The 26,896-nt window shown below is 38.7% G+C and overlaps 1 protein-coding gene across 5 annotated transcripts in view; it reads left to right on the plus strand.

The window, feature by feature from the left end:
• Positions 1 to 954: 954 nt before the first annotated feature.
• ZFAT (zinc finger and AT-hook domain containing) overlaps positions 955 to 26,896 on the plus strand; it is a 92,906-nt gene continuing 66,964 nt past the window's right edge. The window contains exons 1-4 of one of the 5 annotated variants that reach the window (XM_033011808.2): positions 1,821 to 1,905; positions 15,423 to 15,453; positions 16,007 to 16,177; positions 20,385 to 20,648. In XM_033011808.2, the coding sequence (XP_032867699.2) occupies positions 16,024 to 16,177; positions 20,385 to 20,648 (418 nt within the window). In that variant the 5' untranslated portion in view covers positions 1,821 to 1,905; positions 15,423 to 15,453; positions 16,007 to 16,023. Of the gene's footprint in view, positions 1,254 to 1,569; positions 1,906 to 2,512; positions 2,619 to 13,514; positions 13,579 to 15,422; positions 15,454 to 16,006; positions 16,178 to 20,384; positions 20,649 to 26,896 lie in introns of those variants that run through there. The other 4 variants (XM_033011806.2, XM_033011805.2, XM_033011807.2 and 1 more) reach the window with 4 other exon arrangements.

Raw genomic sequence — 26,896 nt, forward strand, 5'->3', positions numbered from 1 at the left:
CATTGAGTACATCTGCAGCATGACAAAAAAATAATACTATTAATGTTTAGGAAGGATAATGAGATCCCTACACAGTCATTTGTACTGAAATTAACTGCAGTAACAGACGTTACGAAATTCAGCACTAAATTCATTAATATTGAATGCATACAACATTTACAATTACTTAAGAGTGAAAGTGATTAAAACCCCCCTGGTATTCAGTGGTTGTTAACGTACAAACAAAACAGAAAAACCTGAGAAAAGTGGGTGCTTAGGCATATTCCAGCATCATTAGTTCTACTGTATCATGGAAACACCTCTCTTCGAGCTCCTATTAAGAAAAAAAAAAAAAAAAAACTAAAGAAATAATACCCAAATTAATAACTTAGGAGCTGAATCAAACAAAAGGGACTCTTGATGCATGCTGATCTATGGCTTGCTGAGGCAAGTGTAGAACTTCTGAAGTGCACTCAGATAAAAATAAGCTTACGAAACAGTCATGGCCTTCAGCATCAGTCCAAGTGAACTACCACACAAGTATTTGTTTACGGACTTGCTAATATGGTGGAAAAGGGTATTTTCTTTCAAACTGGCCCCATTACCTGGTAGCACCAGGTTCTCCGAGACACGTTTGCAATCCCCAGTGGGAAATGAAAACGGCTCCGAGGGCTGTGTCAGCAGGCCTGGGGCAAGTCTCATCCTCCTGCGGGCGCCGGGGCAGGGTCGGGCCCGGAGCCGCCGTCCCGGCAGCTGGAGCATCGGCGGCCTGAGGGGGCTCCGCCGCGTCCCACCCGGGACCCCCGGCCCTCAGCGGGGACGCGGGGAGCAGCTGCGGCCTCGGGGCAGGGCGCGGGGCCACCACTGCGCAGGCGCCGCCGCCCGGCCGTTGGGCGGTGCGTGCGCCACCGCCCCTGCCCTCGCGCCCCGCCCCCCCCCCCCCCCTCGCGCCCTCTGTGCGACGTCGCGGGGGAAGAAGCCGCCGTGTCGGACGCGGCAGATTCGCCATAACCCGCCGCCCGGCCGGCCTCGCCCCCGCCCGCTCCCCCACCCATTAAAATAATATTTTCTTCACCACAGGGGGGAAGGCCCGCGGGGGGGGGCGGGGGGGGGGCCTCACGCGGCCCGTGTGAGGCCCGGCCCCCTGGCGCGGAAGTGATTTTTGTTTCACCCTTTTCCCCGCTCCTTTTCGTTTTCAACCAGGCCGCGCCGCTCGGCTCCCCCGCCGCCCCCCCGCCCCTTCCCCGCCGCGGCTATGGAGGCTGCGGCTGCAGGTGAGCGGGGCGGCGCGGGGCCGGGCCGGCCGCAAGCGGCGGGCGGGAAGGGCGGGGGAGCGCGCACGGATCCCCTTACAGCAGCGCCGGCGCTGAATGGGGAGGGGGGAGAGGGGGGGAAGTAGTTCCGGCGGGCGTGTGTCGTCAACGCTCCATCCGCACGAGAAGTAGTTCCCTCGCCGCTGGGCAGGGTGACCCCCATCGCCCCTCCGCTGGCGTCAAAGGGAGGCGGTGGCTGAGCGGGCGCCCTGTGGGGTCGTGGACCCGCCACACGCGGGGGGAGGGCGTGGTGGGGTTCCCCGTGTGCGTGTGGGGAGGTGCCGGGGCGGCCCCAGCGCGGGCTGGCGGCGGGTGGGAGGTCCCGGGCGGGGCCGGGGCAGCCCGGGCTCGGAGCCCCGGGGCCTCCCGGCTGCCTGTCCCGCCGCTCCTGGGCAGCTGCTGGGCTGCCCCCTGTTCGTGTCGGTCTGCTGCACGTCTGGATTTAAAATGGGCATGTTTTCCCCTTGACAGCTCGTGTAAATAGTTTTAGCTCGAGAGCCTAAGCGTTCGGCTGCAGAAGGGAGATAAGTTAAAAGTTAGATGTTTCCACTGCATTGTCGTCTCAGTCCTTTATGGGCCTTACACTGGCCTGACTTTCATGGGGATTGCAAGTGTAAGTAAAATTACCTAGGCGTGATAGCCATAGCAATATTGTGTACGTGCTTTCTGCATTTCACAATCCCCGTGTGTTTGTTGCACAGCAGGTTTGTGAGGTGATGTTGCATAATTTAATGCTAGTTAATTACCCTGAATACTCAAATTTGTCTTTTGGTTGTCATTTCCTGAGGTGACATTTTAATTGATATTTAGAATCCTAAGTTACTTCTAGCTGCCCTATGGAGTATTTACAAACAATTAGTTTACAACGCAAACAGAATTTTATGCCAAAGAGAACAGTACTGTCAGAAGAGTAACTTGCATCTAAAGATCAGAATATCTTAACAGGTGCTATGTTACTTAGTTATTTACTGTTGTAAAAGTATTTCAGGACTGCTTTATCTTGTCTGATCCAGTTTTAGATGAGAAATTAAGGCTCTTACTACTGCCACTATTGCTGCTACTAAGTTTGTATGTATTCAATCGCACTTCTCTTAATAAAAAGTATCCTGAGGGTAGTTGAACCTAGAACTGTCAGGAGTGCCTGGTGTATCTGATACTGCAACTGCTGAACTGTATCCGACTTCAGATACATTTCTGTTATTTGTGCTTCCAAAAACCAGGTTCGGAGCGTTTCAGCCAGGGCTTCCTGAGGTTGATGGCTGATCGCGGAGTTCGTGCTTATTCTTTGCGAGGTTCCGAGTGCTCTTGGTATCTCTGTTGCTTACGGTACGATGTTGTAGGACAGTGTTTTAGTAGTAACCTCAGCAGTGTTGCATTTAGCCACCTGAGGGCGATCTTAGAACATAAAAAAAGATAAAGTCTTGCTATAAACTAATCTATTACGGCTTTTTTTTTTTTTTTTTTTTAATGATGGAAAAGCTACCTTGCTGATACGTTTGGTAAACTGATTATTCTAAACGGCTTAAAATAATTTAATTTCCTAGTTATTAGAACATCCTTTTTAATCCAGTTCTGAATTTTGTAAATTCTATCCAACACAAATATGTGTCAGCAGTTGTCTTCTCTTAAAGAACCTTAACTTTTTCCAGGAGCGTTTGTAAAACTGGTGTGTGTAAAAGAAAAAAAAAATACATATGCTTTTATTGGTCTTCATCAGTTAAAGTTCAGTAGTTTTAAATAAAAGTTTATTTTGACACAACTAGTAGCAGGCTGGTTGAAAACAGTATATTTGGTTCTTGTGGGAGTTTGAAGATACGCTTCAGACAGAGATGGGAGATAAGAGCCTTGTGCCCTTTTCCTGTTGGGGTGGCTGTTTCATCAAGTGGCATGAGGCAGGCTCCGGTTTCTGCCCAGCGCTTAGACAGGTCTGAAGACAGTCAATGTAACCCGGATATTTAATGTTCCAGTAACTCAAGCTAACCATCTAAAATTGATCTCCAGCCTGTTGCTAGTCTATTTCTCTGCCTTTGTATTGGAGATGATATATTTATGTCAAATATTTAGAGATTTTATGTTGGTGAAATAGAGTATTTGAATGCTAGAGCAGCTGAGCTGTGTTAAAGTCTACACTGTGTAGTGCTCTTATTGTGACTTAAACAAAAAAATCTAAAAAGGTATCAGTAAGCTGGATCTTAATTTTGTGGCACACCTGATACATCATGCCTCTAACAGAAGCTCATGATGGATGTCTAAATAGAGAAATGTAAGAGCAGGGCAAGCACACAGTGGTATTTGTCCAGAATACTTTCTTAGGTCTCTTATGGCCCTGCTGAGCCCCAACTAGTGTCTTTTCACTTATTAGTTCTTGATGGACTTTCCTTCCAAGAATTTATCATCAAGTGGATGTGTACCCATCTTACCGTTTGTGAAGAACTGCCTCCTTTTATGTTCTCTGTGTCTCCCGGTGCAGCAGCAGGGAGAGATCAGCTAAAAGAGCAGACAGTAGTTTCAGAGAGATCGTTTGCTAGTCATCTTCTCCATGATACATGTGATTTGGTAGTTCTTCGTTTTACGCTTTGCCTTTTCTCTACTCCTCAGTTCCAGCCTTTACAGGCAGAAAAATTCTAGTTAATTTAAATGCTGCTTGTATGGAACTGTGCTGTGTTGTTGTTTGTCCTTATTTCTGTACCTTTTAAGGATAATCATGATTTATTATTTTAGTTTTTTGTTTTTTCAGGGTAGAGGAACAATATCCAAAGATGTAAGCTTGGTAGGGACTTTTGCAGCAGTCATCTTTTCTGTTTTTTATAGGTCTACATGTTACAGGACCATCTGTTTTATAGGACTGTGTATTATAACTGTAAGGTTTTGGCTTTGAGTAATGCAGTTCTTAGCTTTGTTTTGAGGCTGTCTTTAAAGTGTTTTCCATTATTGAGAGATCTTTCATAGAGAACCTCTCCAGACTATAAGGGTACAGCAAATTGAAAAGCTTGTTTTGCTATGGGTTCACCTTCTTTGAAGACCCTTTTCGTACACAGATTACTTTTTACTCCACTGGCTCTCTGGCAGGTCTGTTGCTGTTGCATTCTACTTTTTATTTTTCAAGTTGATAAAATTATCCTTATTGACCTGCCTTACAGTGTTTTTACATTTCACTTGTCACAATTTACAGTCTTTTTTGTTTTCCTCCTTTGACAAAACTTTAGCTGTTTTAAAGATGTTTTCTTCTACTGAAGCTTCCTTTCACTGCTATTTAGCTATGCTAGATTTTTTTTCTTCCCCTTTCTAAAATCTTTGATGATTAGCATCAAATATGAGGCTTTTAAATAGCCTTCATGCTGCTTTCAAGGATTTAACTGTTCTTGGAACCTTTTTAATCCTTTTTGTGGTTTGTTTTTGTTTTGTTAAGAAGCTTTTTATCTTTATATAGTTCAGGTTGTTGAAGATAAACACAAACATTTGACTGTTTATCACTCTGTTAAAGGATTTTTGAGTACTTCTTTAATCACCATTACAGAGTAACTCTCAAGCAGTGTCACTTTGAATAGGATTTCAAAATAAAATTTGTGTTTTACTTCTGATGAAGTCAAGAACACTTTCTCCTCATATGGCTTCTCTGACAGCTTGCTAGGTGAAGGAGTCATTAATGGTGTCTAGACTTTTAATCTTGGCTTCCTGTCCTGTTCTGACAGTTGAAGCCTACAATATTTTGTTGCTTCTGTCTTTGGAACTTCTTTTGTCTCCTTCAGTGTGTCACAGTTATTCTTACCATTGTGACCAGACTGTTGCTCATATAGTCCTAACACTGTGCTTTTCAATACAATGTGAGTATTTAATTCCCCAGGGATTCTGTTACTTGTTAAAATAGCCTGTTAATCAGATTTGACACTAAACTGCTTCTAACAGATGGCATTGCTTCACAAACAATGCATCCTACTTTCTGTCCTCAATATTCTGATGTGGTAGTGTTCCACTGGCATTATAACAATGTTTTTCAGAAACTTGTTTGAATGCATGTTCGCCAATAATCCCTGTCTACAGCTAGGCATTCTGATTTTGACACCTTATTAGGCTTCCTCCATTATTGTGGTAGTATGCAGATTTATATTTTTAAAAGCAACTACAAAGAAAAAGAAAACGAACCCAACGATTTGTTTCAACTGTTTTTTTCCTGTTAAAACCCTTCACTTTAAAATAGTCTTCATGACTTTACCACTGCAAGGTGAATCACCTTAATCTTTGTGGTCTTTTGCACTTGTCACCTATCCTTCAGTATTTAATTTAAACACATTTTCAGAATCTCTTAAATTTAGGTCTGGGTGAAGCCTGGTGCTCCTCTGTATTTTTTCTCATCTTGTAATGTTCCCTTAAGTATATACAAAACTGTCAATTTAGTCCTGCTCACAACAGCACCATCATGCATTCATGTCCCAAGCACCTTAACTAGTGCTTTTTTTTTCCTGCTCTTGTTTTCTGTGTCCTAGTATATTTGTACTGTATAGATTTTTAAATGCAGTTAATTTCTTAACCAGAAATGTTCACAAACTTCAGCGTAATTTAGTCTTCTATACTGTGTACCTCTCTGTAATGTCTGAGAACCTCTGTAGACATAGTTTACCTTGTAAATAAAACTTGTGGCCTTGTTAGAAAAAATGTTGAATGTATATAATTAGGTTTTCCATAAAACCATATTAAATGGTATTGATTTTAGTATCATCTTTTAGTTTTTGCAGGAATGCATCCTATATCAAACTTGCAATAGCTTCCTTCCTTAATGTTAAAATAAAAAATGATTGTGGCATTTAACTAGTGATAATTAAATTTTCTTGATTTTAGTTAGCAGCTAAAAGTGGGAACAGACATGGTCAGGTGTTCTTTTTCTTTGGTTGAATGTATTCTGTATTGCGGGTTTTGTCTCAGCAGTCATCCTATGCTGGTGAATTAAAAAATAGTTGCTTGCTGTTAGGAATAGTTCAAATTCAGGTGAAGGAAGCCCTAAAATAGCTTTCTGTTCTGTCTTGCCTGCTGCTTTTAGTGCAGTTAGTTTGTTAGTTTTGGACATGGGATTCTTGTAATGCTGCTGTTCTAATGGTAGCAAATAGTGGCAGGTTTTATATACTTTTTCCCTTAACACTTACTGAGAATAATGCTTTTGATTTGGAGATATACCATAATCCTGATTATTAATTTTTTGAAGAAACAAAATAGAGAAAATAGCAGGAAATGAGTATTAATTTATTTAATTTTTTACTCTTCTCAAATGAAGAGAAATAAAATTAGTTTATAACAGAGTCTTTATTAAAATGATAGCTAAAATGTTATAAGGTCAAGGAAGAGGATTAAGGGATAAATCTGTGGCTAAATATAGCCTTTTGAGGTTAAAGTGCATGTAATCAAAACGTACACTTATTTAAAGATCCTTTTTTGTAAGATAGAAAAATGCAACTGACACGTTTTACTGGAATTATGAAATAGTATTCATTACTTGAAGGTATTAAAAACACATAATCATATATTTCACAGTGTTCTAAAAATATTTTTATTTATTTTTTAAACAGATAAATGTAGATTTTAAGTAAAAAAAAAAAAAAACAACAAAAAAGTGTCCCTCCAGTGATGCAATAAAAATGAGAGATACATTATAAAATGTTTTTGAAAAATTTGTATATTTGAAGTAGCATTGAAAACCAAAAAAATCTCTAGCATGAACAGAAGAATAAGATGTAATGCCTAAGAAAAATATTTTTAATGTATTTGACATTAGTATAGGATATCATAATTCATTGTACTATATATATGCCAATTCTTTTATGTTCAGTTCAAACCATTTTTTAAATGAGAAATAATGTTGCTTGTATTAAACAGAAATTATTGGCTTTTTACATGTTGCTTTCATATTAACTGTTATCTCACAATTTCAGTACTTCTACCTAAAGAAGTTACCAAGAAAAAGTCTTGTGTATTGTTCTTAGGCACTTTAACAGCTTACATGCTCAGCATTTGTATATGAAGGGTTCTTTAATAAAAACAATAGTTTTATTGAAAGTAATGCGCCCACTTTTTATTGCACTTGAGATTTGAACAGAAACCCTTATATTTTCTCAGTAATGCTCATGTTAGCATACTATTCTCATGTTTGGTATTATAATAGAAAATGTAACTCCATTGAATAAAAACAGTTTATAGTTACTAGAGCTGTGATCTAATAATTGCAGATTTCAAGGTAACAGTGCAGGGGGAGAACAATGGCAAGGCAGTGAGGAAGTCAGGTACTGAAATAACATAAATACCTCTTTTTTTATAAGCTTGTTGGATAGCAATGCAGTGTTATGCTTTGCTGGTAGAGAAGACTACAGTCTGTTTCTGATTGCATTGTAATATTTGTGTTAGACATTATTAAGGTGTTAGATACTGGGAGTTCTTATAAGAATAAGGAATTGTTTTAGGAATATTTTGAAATGAGTGCTGGCTTTTAGGTAGTTATATCTGAATATAGTCCAGTGCAGAGATATATTTAGGTGGGACTGCAGGATTTGCTTTTTGTTGGTCCACAAACAGCTGTTTTTATAGGTATGAGCTCGGGGATTTGAGAGTAGCACACCTTAAGGAACTAAAACTTTTTGGAGAAAGATCAGAAGCAACATTGTGGGGGGTCCTGGGGGAGTCTCTGCTGCCGGCTGATGGATGTGGCTGCTGCTTTCCCCCTTGCAGGTTCAACCAGCAGCAAAGCTGCACACGTACCCCAGAGGCACCCTGAACCCACCACACACACGAGACACAACATGGGAGGCACTGCCTTCAACAGCACCTATGTACAGAACTCACATAAGGTACAGGTAGAGACAGCCAAATCCTCCTCTTTGGCTGGTGGAGATTGAAGTTCATGACTGAAAGCACACACACACAGCACACTCTAGATTCACAAGCACGTGTACATTCACAGGTCTCCCAGGTTCTGGCACAGCCCCTCTGTCCATCCAGTATGACATCCACACACCAGGTTTGGGGAAGATGCAGATACTTGTCCTCCCACGCAGCAGCTGGCACCAGGCACACAAGCCTGGTCCCACTCCGGCTGGTGCTGAGCCCCTTACTTCTCTCACCCCAGTGCCCCCAGTAGCTGCACCTGGGACACGCAGTGGTCCCATCCCAGTGGCTGTAGGTGGGGATGGTGAATGGGGGTTGTGGTCAGCTCATATCACCTTGACTCTGCTCGCTTCCTCCTCACGCCCTTCCCCTGCTCCAGTATGAGGTTCCTCCCATGAGAGACAGTTTTTCATGAACTGCTCCACCGTGGGTCCTTTCCACAGGTTGTGTGTGGTCCTTCGAGAATTAACTGCTCCAGCATGCCCCCCCACCCCCAGCATCGGGCCACAGGTCCTGCCAGAAAACCTGCTCCAGCGCGGGCTCCCCTCCGTGGGCTGCAGCTCCTGCCAGGAGCCTGCTCCAGCACAGGCTCCTTTCCATGTGTTGCAGCTTCACTCAGGGCACATCTGCTAGCTCTGGTGTGGGGTCCTTCACAGGCTGCAGGTGGGCATCTGCTCCACCTTTAACCTCCATGTGCTGCAGGGCACAGCCTGCCTCACCATGGTGTTCACCACGGGCTGCAGGGGAATCTCTGCTCCAGTGCCTGGAGAACATCCTCCCCCTCCTTCTTCATTGGCCTTGGTGTCTGCATGGCTATTTCTCTCACATTTTTCTCGCTCTTCTTTCCCATCTGCTGTGCACTGTTTTTTACCCTTTCTTAAATAAGTAATCACAGAGACACTACCAGTGTCACTGATGGACTCAGCTTTGGGCAATGATGGGTGGGTCCATCTTGGACCTGACTGGACCTGGCTCTCTCTGACATGGGGGCTGCTCCTGGTGTCTTCTCACAGAAGCAACCTCTTCAGCCTCCCCTCTGCTACCAAAACCTTGCCATGTAAACCAAATACACATAGTCCCACAGATGCTCCTCAAGTGTCCCAAATATTCCAGTTCCTCTGGTTTCCCTTGTCTTACCAGTTACAAAGTCCAGGTAGCCTTCTCCGAAGCTGTGCCTGTAGTTTCTTGGTGTCCCATCAATTGTAACAGACTTTCTGTCCTTGACATTGTTATTTCTTGTCTGCCAGGTTTGTGTCTCTGTGTATTCTTGTTCATCATTTATCCCATTAACTTATTGACCTCCTCCGCATTGAAGAGGTCCTTGATCAGATAGCCTTAATGAAGCACTCTCACCCTCCACATACCCTTATAAATGATAAAGACTAAAATCTTTTTTAAGAAGATGATGTTTCTGACCTCATTCTTGGCTCACTGCATACTGTTTCCTGGCTCTACCCTTGGATGCGCAACAGAAGGACTTTCATATAGTTGTTTTTTAAGAGCTTTCATACAGAGAACATTAAAAAAACAAACCAAACTTTTCACATAATAATTGAATTTGCGACAAGTGCTGTGTGCTATGACGTGACTTACTCCAGAGTTGGAAAACCTGAGCAGTGAAGAGCAAGTGGTCCTGTGGACCTGCATGTCAGGTGAAGCTACTGAGCATCCTGGCTGCTGTGTGCTCCCGGCTGCACCGCTCCCTGTCAGCTCTCGCAGAGCTGCTGGTGAACTGGAGCGGGGAGTTAAGTGACCCACTGCAAATTGGAAATGTAGCCAGACACTGGAGAAGGAGCCAGTGTTGTGGAACTAGAAGAAGAATAGACCCAAGGATGTGATTTTAAGCTGAAGGCATGTGTTTGTTTCTAATAATTCTAGAAGGTTTTTTAAAGAAACTAACACCCTCACAAGGCCTGTCTTTTCAAATGTTGATGTGCTTGTAGATAGTAAGATAGAAGCAAAAGGAATTAAGCATCTGTGGCTAAGCACATGGAGATCCTCTAGCTGTTTCGCTAGGGTAGTAAATAGCAAATCAGTGGCTTAAATTGTGTCTTTATGGGGCGGAGTACTGCTGTAGAAGAGTGGTGTAACTGTGTCGTGGTTTAGGCCTGATTGGCAGCCAACCACAATGCAGCAGCTCTCTCTCCCTTCCCCTCCGGCAATGAGAAGGGACAGAGAGCCAGGCTTGGGGTTTAAGATAGGACTGGGATGGGGGAAAATCCCCCTTTTATGATCACGAGCAAAAGGCAGACTCGTTAGGGGAAGAAAAAAAAGAACATCCATTTATTACAGACACTAACAACACATAACAGAGTAAGACAGTGAGAAGCATTGCCACATCTTGAGAACACCTTCCTCCCACCCCTCCCTTCTTCCCGGGCTCAGCTCTGCTCCCGATATCTCTACCTCCAGTGGTGCAGGGGCAGGGAATGGGGGGTGCAGTCAGTGCTGCCACTGCTTCCTCCATGTTCGGTGAGGGGAGTGTCCAAAACTTGTTCCCCCCTGCTCCATCGTGGTCCCCCTCTCACAGGAGACAGTCCTCCACAAACTTTCTCCAACGTGAGTTCCTCCCACAGGCCACAGTGTTCTCCACACTGCTCCGTCATGGGTCACTAACTTCCTCTGACTGGATTCTCTCCCACGGCTGCAGCCCTTCCCGAGCTGCTCCGGCGTGGGACTCGCCCGCATGCTGCAATCCTCCCAACACTGAATTACAGCAGCGGGGCTACCTTTTCCCATGAGACCCCGGCCTTCTTTGGGCACAGAACCTTGATTAGGCAAGCAGGAACAACAGGCCACAAATCAATGTCTGCTCCACCGTAGATCTTCATGGGTGGCAGGGGGGGGCCGCCCTGCCGTCTCACCACAGGATACAGGAGGGTCTCTGCTCCGGCACACCTCCCCCCTCCTTTCTTCCTCCGTTCCTCCACTGACCTTGGTGTTCATGCAGCTGCACCAACTCCTCCTCACAAGTCCCACTGCCCGTTACCACGTCCCTTCTTAAATACGTTATCGCAGAGGTGCAGCCGATTGGCTCAATTTCCCAAACAGAAGTGGAGCTGACATGGAGCTGGGGGAGCTTCGAGAAGCTTCTCACAGGGGGCCACCCCGATAGCCCCCTCCCCTGCCACCAAAAAACTCCACCACTCACTCAACCCAGGACAAACTGGATGTTAACCCTGAAAATAAAGATACTGTTTCTTACTTAATGTGAGTCAAGAATACCTGAATCTTATGTCAGGATTCAGTAAAACAGTGTCTGGTAGCGAAATGGTGTAATATGCCCAGTGAAGACTGTAGCAGCTTTAGATCTGACCTGTCTAAATCTTGCAAAATCTGGAAGCTATGCTTACTTTTAAAATTTTAAGCTGAGTACTGCTGAATTCCAACCAGGCCTCAGAATAGAAGGGCAAAGTTCTTGTAGGTGCAAGAAAAAGGGAATTTGGAAACAGAAGTACAGGTTAACATGGGCAGTTATGTTGAAAGCTTGGAAGTGCATAGTAAGGAACAGGGAGAGAGAAGAGAGAGTCAGATAGCATGGCGTAAGAGATGCAAGAGACAAAAAAGGAAAGGTTAAAAGTGCATGATAGGAAGTGGGGGAATAAAAAGTTGGAAACAAACACTAGTATGACTTGAGAGATAAAGGATTACTAAACTGAAAGTAAAGATTATATTACTGAAGATGGGAGGAAATATTTTAGACTTAATATACTCTATTTCACTTTCACTATTAGCATTACTAATTGTCTGTAATACAACCACAAATACCTGATTGTCACTAAAAAAACCCAAACCTAAGAAAAAAAACAAGGCAAAGTCCTAGGCTAAGGTTGATGTGTAAGATTTTAAAATGCAGAAAGTTCTTGTTGTTAAGGATTTGATGGTGATGAAGCAGCAAGGTTTTTCAGCTCAGTTATAAGTTTAGAATGAAATAAATAGTTATTCATATTCTGAACTTTATTGCTGTGTATTTTAGAGAGATTGACCAGGTGCATAAGTATGTGTACTATCAACTTTGTTATTCCACAGGCCAGTAGATATCAGGTGATTTTCATTTTTGTATTTAACTACAGAGTTCTAGTTCCTTTTAACAGTTGCAGAACTTCAAAGACGATTGCAGAATTTTTTAACTGTTGCCTGCACTGAAGAGAGTGGTGAAAAGTTTTGGATACATTAGAAAGGTTTATGGCATATAGATACAGTTTTATTTCCTTTCTATGTGTTTCTTGTAAAAACAGTTATTTAAAAATGGAACAAAACAATACCCAACCCCTAGTGTTTTATGCAAAATGAAAGTTTTTGATTAGTTAAAATTAACTCTGGACTAAGTTCTTGCATACAATGGTTGAAATTATATATGAATATAATATATTACCTGATTCCCCTAAATACTGTTAATTTATGTGATTTTTCTAAGATAAGTGCTTCTTTCTCCCCCCTTCTCTCCTCCCTGCTCCAACTTTACAGGTACTGTTTTATGCTTTGTGAAGGGGACTGGGAGTAAACGAATGTGCTTTCTAGTCTCCAATTCCCTGTTTGTAGTAATCCATTTGTTAATATCCCTTTGCTGTATATGTGCTCAGTATAAAGAAAAAAAAAATCCAACAAGCCAATTAAGAAATATGTTGTGATCTTTGGAAGAATTAAAAAAGAAAAAAATTACTTCACTGACATTATAGCTTAATTTTCATCTTTTCCATTTAAGAAGAAAATAACTGGCATTATTTCAGTGTACACTTAGCACAGTTTATATGGCCAAGCTGAAGATAATGAATTAACACAAAGCATGTTTAGTGAACAAAATGTTCGAAATTGGTTTTGGCTGAAGTTCCTGTTGTTTGTTTACCTGCATACTTGATTACGGTTCCTTTCTTTTTCTGCATATTTAATTGCTGTCTAATTAATTGCTCTGTTGATTCCGTACATAATTATTCACTAATTAATGATTGATTCCCTGCATAGTTAATTAACTTATTGCTTATTTGATTTTTACACTTAATTGACTATAATTCATTGCTCTATTGCTGCACCACCTAATTAGGAACTGGTTAATCAATTATTGTTTTCTTACTCCTAATCTTAGTTGTTTAGGCCTATGATCAGCACAGTTTATCCTCTGCTATGTGACCTCCTTTTCCAGTCACTATTCCTAAAATAATTTCTTTACTCACTTCTGTTTCCATCTCATCTCTGAGCAAAGCACATGCATCTTATATATATTTTCCCGATGCTTTCTGCACTTTCACTAACACTCACATTGTTCTCTGCAACCTGGTCTGTTTGCTTCTGGTTTTGTTCCAGCTTTACTGATGTTTGGTGGTTTGTGTAATCAGGTACTTTAAACAACCACAGAGACTTTTGGGGATTCTTCTTGCTTTTCTGCCCATCTCACTGGGAGGAGTGAGAGATAAAGTGCTGTGTAAGTACTTATTCCAACTGTTGAAGTAGAAAAGAGATAAAAAGCAGTGAGCCTGAACTTCTAGGGCAAACAACCGTCATGGCAGGAAGCTGAAACAGTGGCATATAAAACCTCAAAATAGAAGTGTCCACTAAAGCATAGAATTTCAGTGTTAGTTAAGCCTTTAGGTAAATGCTCACAGGTTTTGTAGTAAGAATCTTAAATGTGCATTTACATTTAGAGTGAACAGTTGCTGTCCACTGGGTCAATAACAGGCTTCATTCACTTAAAAAAAAATAACTAGAGCAGCACTAGTTCAAAGGAACTAATTAAAAGGAACGTTTCCATTATAAACATACTGCAATCAAAATAGAAATGTGTGTGTGCTCAGGACAGCAGAATGCCTGGGAAGGAGCCCTACCGAGCTACTAAGAAGACATTGAGTGTATTATACATTTTACATAGCCACTTGTGTATTTCAAACAACAGGAACAGTATTTGAGTTGTTTTTCAGAGATGTTTTAAAAGAGATGAAGATCTACTCTGCCTTTTAGTTTTGAGGTAGTTATATTACTTCTGAAGATGAAGATTTTGTTATAGTTTCAGGTGCAAATAACTGTAAAAGAAAGACAAGGCTGGTATTCTTAACATTTAAAACACCTTAAAGATGAATTTTTCTTGAGCGAAGTGAACCATATAATTAGTGTGTCATGAAGGGAGGGGAATAATTTTGAATAGGGGCAGTGAGCTTCATTTTGAAAATAGGCCCTAAAACACAGCGTCCCTGTTCTCTTCCAGATTCATCCCAAAGTTCAGAAAATATCACTTTATTTCTGTACTTACCCAGCTAATCTGTGGTTTGGTTTGTACCTCAAATAGCATTGGTTATTACAGTTTGATTTCAGTGAGCATATGGCTCTCATTTCCTTAGGGAGGTAGAGGGAGAGGAGCAGTTGAAACCAATCTTTGGGCCAGGAGTTTATATATGTAGCTGAAGAACAAGCGTGCTGTTAGAATTGGTTCCTGGATGTCGTTAGGTTTCATTGGACATTGAAGGGGGAAGGGACTGGTGAAAAATCAAACCATTAAAAAAAAAGACAGCAGTTTTAGGAAGCAAAGTACTCTGAATTATCTCTCTGCCAAAAGTCTGTGAGCTTTTTAGCTGTGTTTTTCTGAATTGTTAACTTTATATTAACCTTTTTTTATTGTTATTTACTGTCTTTTGGCTTTGCTTTCACATCACACCTCTAGTACCTTTGAATTAAAAAAAATGCCATGACATTTTGTCTAAAAAGTTCTGCAACATCTCTTTTTGAAGCACTGACCAAGGAAAGTTTTAATTACATTCTTCATTTGCTGCTGCTTTGGAGGTTTTTAGTTTATTGGGGTTTTTTTTTGAATCAACTGGAATATTTCATAAACTTATATGTCAAAGCATATGGAATACTTGATGTTTTTATTAATGGCAAATGTTAACATTGCCTCAGGCTGATATGACAGGTTTTGTTTTGAGAGCAAAACTTTTCCCTTTGTGTTTGTACAGCTCTGAAGTGAATGGCCAGAAGGAGAAAGGATGATTTTGTGGTCTGTAGCTCTGCAGATATTTTGACCTTCCTGCCCAGTCTTTCATTAATGGCAGATCCTTATCTAAGGATAATGACCCCTGAAACCATGTACCTAACATTTTTAACTCACAGTGTATGCTCATGGTAGCATTCTAAGGCAAAAATGACACATCAAAGCACACATTTTTTATAAATACATTTATTTTCTAACAAATGTTACTATAGTGAAGGGAAAGTTTCCTTTTATTTTTTATGGTATTTAATTCGTCCTTCCTTCTTTTATTTCTGGCACTTACACAGGTAATTCAAGAATTAGACTTGCTTAGGTGAGGTAAGTAGAAAGGTTAGGTACGTGTAGGAAAGAACAGTGAGGTCTGTGAACATAAATTAGGATTTGGAGCCCAGCTGTATTCCAGAGCTGCTTTATAAACAATAAAATGTTTTGCATTTATACCAATGTGACACATAACAAATCCAGACAATGACTTAAGGTCTTATATAATTTTACCGTATGTTTGAAAAAAATGTGAAATTTTAATGTTTTCTGAGGCTGGAAAGGAGAAAAAGATCTTAATCTATCCTGCTTCCTTTTGGGTCTTGTTAGAAAATTTGTAAGATTTGAGCCAGAAGAAATTTTTTGCCCTGTGAGGATCTGGGTAGAAGTTTAACCATTTCTTAAATTAATTCATTTTGGCATTTATTATTAATGTCTTCATTTAATGGTGTAACATTCTTCATTTCAGCTTGTTACTGTTTCTTAAGTGTATTAAGTTAACTGGTAGTTACTGTGTTAGCTGAATCAAAATCTCAGTAAGTAGCATTAATATAAGTAAATAACTTAAATTTGGAAATCTTAACTGCTTCTTTTTAAATTTATTTTTCAGGGATCCATTCCATCTTCATGTGTAAACTTTGTAACTTATTTTCACCAAATCAATCCGAGCTATTGTCTCATGTCTCTGAGAAGCATACAGAAGAAGGGACCAATGTGGACGACATCATTATTCCACTCCAACCTCTAACAACACCCACAAACATAAACAAAGATGGAGAAGGTACATTCATAAATTGAGAGGAATGTAATTTTCAGAGTCATTTAGGTTTTTAATAAAAGCTGTGGTGTGCTCATTCTTCACTGTCTATAGAGCAATTTACATAGCTTGGTTTTTATAATGGTTACTGTACAACTGCCACCCTGAATTTCATACAGTGCAGAATAGAACAGAGGACAGATGTGGATAAACTCAGCGTGTAATAGGGGATGATGACATTGTTCCATCAGTTTTAAATGTCAAGTATAGCAAAGTCTGCTTCCTACAGCTTTAATTTGAGCTGCGTAATAGCAGTGGAAAGACTGTGTAATAGCAGGGGAAAGCAACCAGGACACCATGGATAGGGGTGCGTCTTGAGGCTTAATGATGGTGTGCTTTTTGAGTTATCTAACTTGTTTGTTGTGATTCAGATAATATTAATAGTTCTAGTCCAAAAAGGAAGTGGCATTGATATTGTGCTTTGATATTGGCACTAGTAAATAGAGCAACCTGGTAGTCAAGGATTGAATTAGTTACACAGAACAATTTTACTCTGCAGCGGAAGAAGTTACATTCATTCAATTTTTAACAAATTATAATTGCAATCCCTTGTAATATTACAATGGGTTAAAAATAATTAAAACTTCATAATTATATCTTCTTTTAGACTTTTACTGAGAAGTGGGTTTATATTGTTTGCAAACCTCTTACTTAACACAACTACTAGGATTTTCCAGTCATCATGATTTCTGGATTTTAAAAACAATATGCCTATGAATAATAAACACTATAATATCTTACTTAAAAGAATTTTTTTATCATTAATATACACGTGATATTTCTTCATGTACTTACCAGTAGTACTTCAGTAGTTATATTAACTTCGTCAACAGAAGAAGATATTTCTAATAACGGTCATATAATATTCAATTATGGCTGCTATCTCCTCAGATGATTGGTGAGGAAAAATTGCATCAGATTATTATTTCACACAATGCCTAAAATTAACAGTGCAACAGAAGAGGATGAATAAATATCAGATCTACATCAAGTTTCAAAATGTTATTCTAATTTTATTTTAATTGTACAGAATTAATTTCTCAAGCATACAGAATGCATCTTCCTGTCTTAAATCTTTGTTTCCTGTTATCCCTCCACTAAATTGTATTTCTGAGCACAGAATTTCTGAGACTGGTATTTTGTAACATATTCTTATTCCTTTTAGTAAAAAGGCTCTGCATTTGTGCCAGGGACTATCTGCACTGTCTGTATTGTATGCTGTTAAGCATGCATTGTACATTTATGAGAATAGTATGTAATTTACCATTATGATCTGAAGTAACAGAAATTAGATATAAGTAGCTTTTAAGGAAGTAACTTTGCAAATCTAATGATATAAAATATAATATTTGTATGTTAAGTTACATATTCATGTTACCTTTTTTATTATTATTGATGAATTCTTTCATCATCTGATATGATCATATGATGCCACTTTTTTCAGTTTATGTAGCCCAACTTTTTGCCATCTGCTGTTGGTAAAAATGTAAAGGTAAATTACTTTCACACAGATTTCCACTTGTATTCTAGACATTATTTAATATTTCTTCTTTCCCATCACACAGATTGATCGGAGAAGAGGGTAGTCTGTCCTGAAGTCCTATTCAATTATTTCCTCTCTTCTGTTTGAAAAAATAGGGCATTTCACAGTGAATATAGGAATTTGGAGAGCTCTTTCAAGGCATCAATTTTTCCCTCCTGTTATGGAATCTGCAGCAGATAAAACTTTAAAACTTTGTAATATATATATATATTTTTTTTTTTTTCTCAGTGGACCCCTTCTTTGTAGTAACTCAGTATTGTCACTAAAAAGAGAAGTGATTGATGAATAACAGTCTTAGAAATTACAACTTCCTTTTAGTATTCGTTCACTGATGAACATCTTTTTGTCCTTTGAAAGCATAGTTTCTTGTCCAAGTATTGATAAACACTGTAGCTGCTCCAGAATTGGTATAAACGAGTGAATGCTGAATTGTTAATGAAGCTCTTTGTTCTGCCTGAGTAATACATTAATGATTTTATAAGTACTATAAACAAGTAAAATGCTAGGGAAGTAACGTGTTTATTACCTTAATGTTATTTTATTGGCAGTGCTCTTTGCTGAATTTTATTTAGTCATGCCACTTTCCCATAGTTAAGTCATGATCTATTTAGAGTTGATTTGTCTTAGCCATTTCGGTAGGATGATGTTAGAATTTTTTTATCAAGTAGAACCAAGGAAAGTATACCAGACAGATGTTGCTGTTATACAGATTATGCATAGGTAACTCTTATAACCCAGAAGTCATATTTCATACTTTTCCCATCTGTGCTATGCAAAAAAAAAAAAAAAAAAAAAAAGCCCAACCCCAAAAAAGCTCCAAAATAAAAGCCTCAAAAGCACACACTGCTGTCTCACCGTCAGTTTTCCATCCGCTATCACCCCCAAGTCTTTCTCTGCAGGGCTGCTCTCACTCCACTCATCACCCAGCCTGGATTTGTGTTTAGGATTGTCCTGACCCATATGGAGGACCTTGCACTTGGCCTTGTTGAACTTCATGATGTTTGCATGGGTCCACCTCTCAAGACTTTCAGAGTCCCTCTGGATGGCCTCCCTTCCCTCCAGCACGTTGACAGCATCACACAGCTTGGTATCATTGGCCAAACTTGCTGAGGGTGCACTCGATACCACTGTCCCTGTCACTGACAAAGATGTTAAACAGCGCCGGTCCCAACACCGACCCCTAAGGAACGCCACTTGTCACTGCTCTCCACTTGGACATTGAGCTGTTGACCACAACTCTTTGAGTGTGACCATCCATCCAATTCCTTATCCACCGAGTGGTCCATTCGTCAAATCCATGTCTTTCCAGTTTAAAAACAATGGTGTTGTGTGGGACAGTGTCAAATGCTTTTCAATGCACACTGATTTTTCATCCTATGCACACTAGATATGATACTTCACCAGATGTCTGGTCAGACTCAGAAAAATTGTTTAAATTCTACCATGCTTTGCAGTTTGTGAACTGGCAGTTTCTTGCAGAAGAGCAAGTTTAAAGTAAATAACTAAAATCTGTACAATAAAAAACAGATAATTCCTCAAAAAACAAGCTATAAAGAAGTAAAAAAGCAAGAAACCCCTGAGAGTAACAAGAAGGATAGAGACTGATAGAGTCTGATTCTTTTAATTGTATTAAATTATTAGATAGAAGTAACTTATACCTAGGATGAAATCTCCTAAAATAACTCGATCACTATCTGAAATTTTCCTCCCTTCCCTCTGAGTATCTGTTTTTGTTGACTAAATGTTTTCTTGGGATCTAATTGCTTTGGTCAGTCAAGTCAACCGTTACATTTATGAGTGGATGATAGCAATTTGGCTTTTGAAGTAACTACAGCAGTGGTGAGAGAAACCTTAGGCAGGAAGTATGAGTGTGAAGTTTTTTATCTTCATTATTCATGCATTGTTCATGAATTTCTGTGTTCACTACATCTCACTGATTTTATCAATGTTTTCTGTAGAGAAATACAGAAATGTAAATTTATTTTGTATTTATGAAGAATTGTGAATGACTTCTGATTTTAATTATTTGAAATACTCATTAAGGAAACCTTTTTTTTCATGACTTCCAGAATTTATTTGTTGGTAACAAATTTCTTATACCGACTTTTGGCTAGAAAGTGCTAACAATAACGACCCACAGAAATACTAGAAAGTAATTCTTGAATTTATTCAATGACAATGAGCTTTTGATTTTAAAAAAGAAGCAGTTTTTCTCTGAATACATCTCAATACTTAAGCAATTTCCTTGAGAGTGATTTAAATGAAAAAGGCTTTTTCTAGAGCATCAGAACACAACAGAGCAACTTTTTAGAATATGCCTGCTTATACAATTATACAACAGTCTAAAAGAGTGCTTGCAGTGTAATTTCTGTAAAACTGTGGCACTTTGACATCTGCCAATCTCAATAACACAAATGTTATTGCTTTACAGCTAGTAAAAATGCCAAGAAATACCACTGCTATAAAAATAAGTTTGTGTAAAGATAGCCTTTTTTTAAGCTGTCAGAGTAGAGGTTCTCAAACTTCATTTAATATTCCCGTTTTTCAAAGATCAGATGGATATTAGCTAATTAGCTGTGAAATTTAATGATAGCTTCTTTTTAACTTTAAGTTTTTTTTTTTTCCTAGAGCTTCTTGTAGTGAAGAGGAAAAGGGGCAGACCGAAAGGGTCTACTAAGAAGTTTTGTGTGGATGAAGATGTGACAGAAAATAACCCTGTTCTGAGTGAAGAAACTCCACCTGGGACAGAAGAAGGACCAGAACTCTCTGAAGTCTCACCAGGCAGCTTGGAATGCAGGAAATGCAATCGGAAGTTCTCCAACACACGTCAACTGAGGAAACATATCTGCATTATTGTTTTAAATGAAGGAGAAGAAGAAGAAGGAGATGGAGGTAAGAAAATATTCAACAAAAATACCTGAAGCATGTTGTGAAACAGTGTATTTCCATCCTGTCACCTGACTGGTAACAACTCATAATTCCCAGTGTTAATTTTAAATGGAATGGAATCATTTGTTTCTTTTATCACAAAAAGCATGTTGAAGCAAAACAGAGAATTAAGTCAGACAATGTATTTTGATTTTTTTCAAAAAGGCCAAAATGTTTATTGCACTAATGATTGTCTTAAACTCCCTGAACTGCTTCTTTTGCATAAGCAACCATTCTCTTTCTAAAAAAGAGGATTACAGTTTTCCAATGAGAAGCGGTATGGGCCACATAGGAAAGTATCACACACTGGTGAGGAAGGATGACCCTGTAGAGGTGTTTCTATCCTCTGATTTGGGAAACCTCAGTCCTGTCCTGTTTTTTTTTTATAGATTTAAAGACTGCTTTTCTGGATGGTTTGTTTTACTGTATAAAAAATAATGCCAAACTCACCTTTTCTATTTTACAAAACTTTATGTGAATGACTGTCTTTGGAGTATGAGAGTTCATTGTTTAAATTTTGCACTAAGATTCATTTGAATATATTCAGCCCCTCAGAATTTTAGAATAGAATATAATAGAACAGAAGAGAATAGAGTATTTTCATTTGCAAGGGACCTACAACGATTATCTAGTCCAACTGTCTAACTACTTCAGGGCTGACCACAGTTAAAGCATGTTGTAAAGGGCATTGTCCAAATGCCTCTTAAATGCTGACAGGCCTGGGGCATTGACCACCTCTCCAGGGGGCCTGTTTAAAAAGACAACAGTGACTATTCATATAGAAAAGAATAGAGTAGAATAGAGTAGTTGGAAGGCACCTACAATCATCATCTATTCCAACTGCCTATGTAACTTTGGTCAGAGGTGGATGTCACAGTCATACAAAGTAATACATTTGTCCAAGTTATCTAACTATGTGAGTTTTGTGTTTGAATTAAAATTAGGTTTTTGCTTTTTTTATAGTTACTAGCATGATATCCTGGTGATTCTAATGTAGATAAAATTTGCTAGTGATTTTTCTCCAGTTTTCTATCACCCTTTTCTGTCCAGTCTGTCATTATGATACACAACTAATATGACTTTTTTACTTTAAGTGAGATGTATCGTTTAACTTCTATGGTGATGACTAATTAAAATGGGCTTAGAATACGTTGACAGCACAGAAACTATTGCTTTGATAAAGTACCTGGTTTTTTTTTTTTACTATCATCAGTGGTAGGATTTTTCAACTGTACACAGTGACCTTTACTCTAGCTGTCTCACCTCTGACATCACAAGTGTCCATGCCATTTGCTGTTTCTATGTGCTAGATATGATGTTAACATTTTCATTATTTTGGTAATGTTGCCTTTTCTAATCTCGGTTTAAAATCAAATCTCAAATCAAAGTGTAAACTCAATTTAAGTTTCTTCACCTGCTAGCTCATTAGAGCTCCTAAGTCTTATCTTGATCTGTTTTGCTACAAAACACACTGGCAGATTTTTCAAAGTAAATTGCTCATCCTTTTCCTTATTTAAAAAGAAAATAGTCTCAATTTTGGGCAGATGAAACATTTTTTAATTATTCTCAGGGAAAAGCAAACCAATCAAGCAAAGTAAGTCATTCTTGAGCAGCAAGTAACAAGGGCTTCCAGTTGATGACTAGTACAGCTGGAGTGTGTCTCCAGCCCAAAGCTTCCTACCTTGACTGCAAACTGTGAAGGTGTTGGGGGATGTTTTTATCCAGAAAGGATAAATCTTCCTTGGAATACATCTGAGAAATTCAGTTTTCAGCCATCTACTGATTACTGTCCCATCACAGGAGAACTTCACTTCTGGCTTTACCATATGAATTGCTTTGTGACAACTTTTCTATTTCTGAATATGTAGATGAAAGTAGCATGTGTATTATTATTATCCTTTAACAAAATGTGATTACACTGAGTAGCTCAAAATTTTCTGAGGAGTGGAAGAACAAAATGGTCTATGCCCAGGGTTGTTTGTCACACTTGTGTTGCTTTACAGGCTCAGAAAACATGTTCTTTAGAATTTGAGCCCTAGGAGTTGGATTGTTATCAGACTCAATTTTCATTATGAAGAAAGTTATGGGGATGATGGGTGAACCTTCTAAATGTGAACAAAAAAGTCTAAATTGAAAAGGCAAGTAAATAATGAAATTATAAATGTATTTTTATCTGTTTATGTAATTTCATGAAGAACTTTTCATAATTTAAAAATAAAAAAAATACTTACCCAAATACACCAAGATTCTTAGTTGTCAAAATTGTTGACAGAGTCCCTGAACTAGAAGTTTCACCCATGTAATTGACAACTGAAATCTGTTAAACTCATTAATTTATCCAACTGTGTTACAAAGCTGTCCAGTTTTCTAGTTTTCAGTATGTTTTGTGTTATTTAGTTTAAGAGTGTTATTACATAGCCTGTGGAATAGTGGTACTTCTGCTTGTTTCTTAAACCTGATGCTGCTCATTTCTTTGGGTGCCATCTTACTCTATAACTTTGGGAAATGGGGAATAATAATTCTCCATAACGTCTTGCATAAGGTTCATAATTTAGAAATATTCTTACTTGAGTTTAGAATATCCTGTCTGAATCTTAAGTAGCAGAATAAGTAATCTATATGGAACTTGTTTATGCATCTGGTCAGTCTTATTCTTTTCAGCAATTCTGCTGTAATTATTTTGAGATGGAGGACCAGAACTACAAGTGGTGTTCAAGATGCAAGAGCATCCCTGGTTTATACCATGGCATAATTTCATTTTTTTTCTGATCTACTCTTTTTTTAATGATTCTCCAGATTATGTTTGATTTTCGGACTACTGCTTAGTATTGAATTTATGTTTTCAGGGAACTATTTAGAAAGGCAGCCACATCTTCCTGTGTTGTAAGAGTCAATTTAGAGCCCACTGTTTTATCAGTGAAGTTTTTTTCTTTATGTACTTTGCATTTATTGTCACTGTGGGTGAGAGTCCGTTCCATACTAGCACCTGTCTGCATATATGTTTTTATGCACTAGGTTTTCTAAGCTTTATTTATACTCAGCAAAGATCAAGTCAATACTTTAGAGGAGCCTGTGGAGTGATATAGGGTTAGCTGAATTGCTTGTAGGCTCCATTTACTGTGTTAACTAGAGCTCTGTCTATAATGACAATTTAGAAATCTAGCTTGTGGGTGCCTTAATATGGTTTAATTCGAGGTTATTCTTTCACCAATTACTGATTATTGAGAGATCTTTATGTAGCTTCATTGTCATCAAATGGTGACGAATCTGAATGTATCATACACAAATAGTGGTGTAGCTGTCTCAGCACTTAGTACTGCAAGTATTACAACAGGTATTTATTTTGTGTGGGTTTGTTGTTTTTTTTTGGTGTGTGTATAATGTTCAACAAATATTTCAGTTACTTGAACAGATGTAGTTGGTACCAACATTTTCTGGAGTAAACTGTCTCTGAGACAAAAACTCGTTGAAATCACATTTATTTTGGTGTATATATGAGAAAAAGGGTACTGAAACATTGATGAAGTTCTTAGAGCTAGACAGAGAATTTTATTGAAAGGTCTTTGAACCTTCCAGAGTTATAATATCTTCTCTTGCATTTCAGACACAGTAGTTCAGAGTAAATGGCTAAAAATCATAAGGATCTTTGACGGCAAGTTCTTCTCCCTTAGTCTTTGACCTATTATTTAATATATATGGGTTGTTCTTTTCCCTGTTTTTATCCATGTCTTTCCAACTTAAAATTACTTCTGTCTATTGTTATACCACTTCTTGGATTTTTCTGTAATTAATATTAGTTATGAATATATTAATTAATTATTGATTAATAATCAAGTATGTTTTCACTTTGCACTGGGTCTGCCTGGGATGGAGTTAATTTTCTTTGTAGCAGCTCATATGATGCAGTGTTTTAGACTTGTGACCAAAATAATTTTGATAACACACTAATGTTTTAGCTATTGCTAAAATATGCTAAACATATAATTATTAAAAAGAGCTGTGTGATATTCTTTATCAAGAGAAACATAATACATGTTTTGAGATAAAGTTGAAATATTAGGAAATGTTTCCAAGTAATAAAATGTTTTTCTGTCTTTTATAGATCCACAAGGGAAGTGTTGAAATCCTTATCATACTGGTCACTTAAAATTAAAATTAATAAATCACTATAAAACTGGATTGAAACTGCAGTATGTATTGGTTAGAGGAATAACTGGTAGATGTAATAGGCTTCTGCTGTTTTTTACTTCTGTGGTTAGTCATCCACATTGACTGCTCAGGGATCAATGTCTCATTGATAGTTGACCCACTCTTTCAGGAATCACCAAGCCCTGCTGTTTACTGACATCCTCTGTGCATCTAATTTAATCCTTTCACGCATAATGATTGCCTTCACCTTGTGGGCCCATTCACTAAAACAGCAAGAAAAAAGTATGTTATTTTTTTGTACAGAACTAAAAAATGTCCATTGTGCTTACAAATCCCCTATGTACACACTTAGTAAATACATTTTTTTAATAGAGGGCTTATTTGCCTAAGAAAGTTGCTGTGTTTTAAGCAGAGCTGTGTGTATACCTACTTCCAGTTTTACTTGGTTAAACCAAATTGATGGTTTGGGCTAGTGATTTGGATCTGGCTGTCTGGTGGTACTGCCATCCATTCTTTTTGTCTGAAGACAAAACTAGGAAAGTTGAGATTCTTCCTGAACAGCCACATATCTTCTCTGTGTCTGGTCCCAGGCAGAAAACGGAGCTGCTTCAGCCTCTGCTGCTGGGATGGGATGGGTTTGGGGATTTTGGCTGTTGCTGGATTGGATCAGTTCCCCACCAGCTGCCTCTAAGCTTGCTTGTTTTGAGAGATATACAATAGGTATTTAACTTAACCACCATTCCTCTCCCGCACTGCAGCATACCTCAATCTCTGGCAGATAGAAGAGAGGACATTTGATAGCTGGGGAATGGAATTTGAGTGGAAGAGAGATTACAGCAGTGGACAGATTCTCTTCTCTGGAGTGAACCATAATTTCGTACTGAATTAGGAGCCTGAATCATTCTTAAGGATGGCACTTCTTGTCTTAGTTTAAAATGGTATTGCCATCAGCTGGATTTTAATTTAAATGAATTATTTCTGCTAGTAGTATGTCAATCTCTGCAGGAGAAGCAGTTGCATGTGTTCATTTTGAATAGCCAGTTTACTTGTATTTTTCAAGCTGCTCTCTTGCAACTATGAAATATCAGCATCTTTTAGCAGATAAAAAATAGTAATTTGAATGAAGAGTAGTTTAAAAACATGCCAATTAAGGATGTGTAGCTGTGTCTGCAAAATGTCGTTCATCTAATTATGAATGCAGAGAGCAGTACCTTCAATTAATGACTCAAATAGAATCATGGGACAGATGAACAATGTAGTTCGATGGGACTCTGAAAGCAGTGATTCATTCAGAGTTGACAGTAGCTTTCCTCATCAACACAGACTTGACCATTTCTTAAACGTGTTAGAAGGCATAGGCACAGTGTTGTGTTTCTCACACAAACAGAAGCAGGCATTTAAAATGCATGTCGTTAGATAGGGGAGGTCAGTTTATTCGTCTGTTGAATTAAGTGCCAGCTGACAAAGTGCTAAGCTGCCTGCTTGGCAAGGGAGATGCAAAGTGAGGCAGTTTGTCTTAATAAATCTGTTTAGGAGCAAGCAAAGACCCTTACTGCTTGGAGAAACTTTGCTTAGCTATTTTAAGTTGCATATACTCCATTTTCTCATAAATCATCTTAAAATCACTTAGGTTGCTCCTTATAATACAACAAGAATTTTTGTATTATGCAGGTGAATTATTCTAGTTGTGAGAGACAAAAAACTTATTTTGACACTCTAATCCCCATTGCTAACACGTAATTTTTTCCAGGAAAACAACTGAATTACTGATGAGATGGTCCCATATTATGGAGAGGCAGTTTGAGCCTTGTGATCAAAGTTGAAGATCTTGTTTCTCATTAAAACATGCTTTTGTCTCCCTCTTAATCCTTTCCTAAAGCACACCTTCCATTTCAGGGTATTTTGGTCTAGAGAGAGTTCAGGAAGAAAGCACCTGTCATTGAGAGTTAAGGTGTTTTTTTTTTTTTTTTGTAATTTGATGGGGAGTGTTTGGTTTGTTTGTTTGTTTTTTGCTAAGTCTCTTTCAGGGTACACACAGACTATGAAATAGTTACCTTTGTAGC

The sequence above is a fragment of the Tyto alba genome, unplaced genomic scaffold, assembly GCF_018691265.1.
Source record: "Tyto alba isolate M040663 unplaced genomic scaffold, T.alba_DEE_v4.0 Super-Scaffold_9, whole genome shotgun sequence".
Lineage (NCBI taxonomy): Eukaryota > Metazoa > Chordata > Aves > Strigiformes > Tytonidae > Tyto > Tyto alba.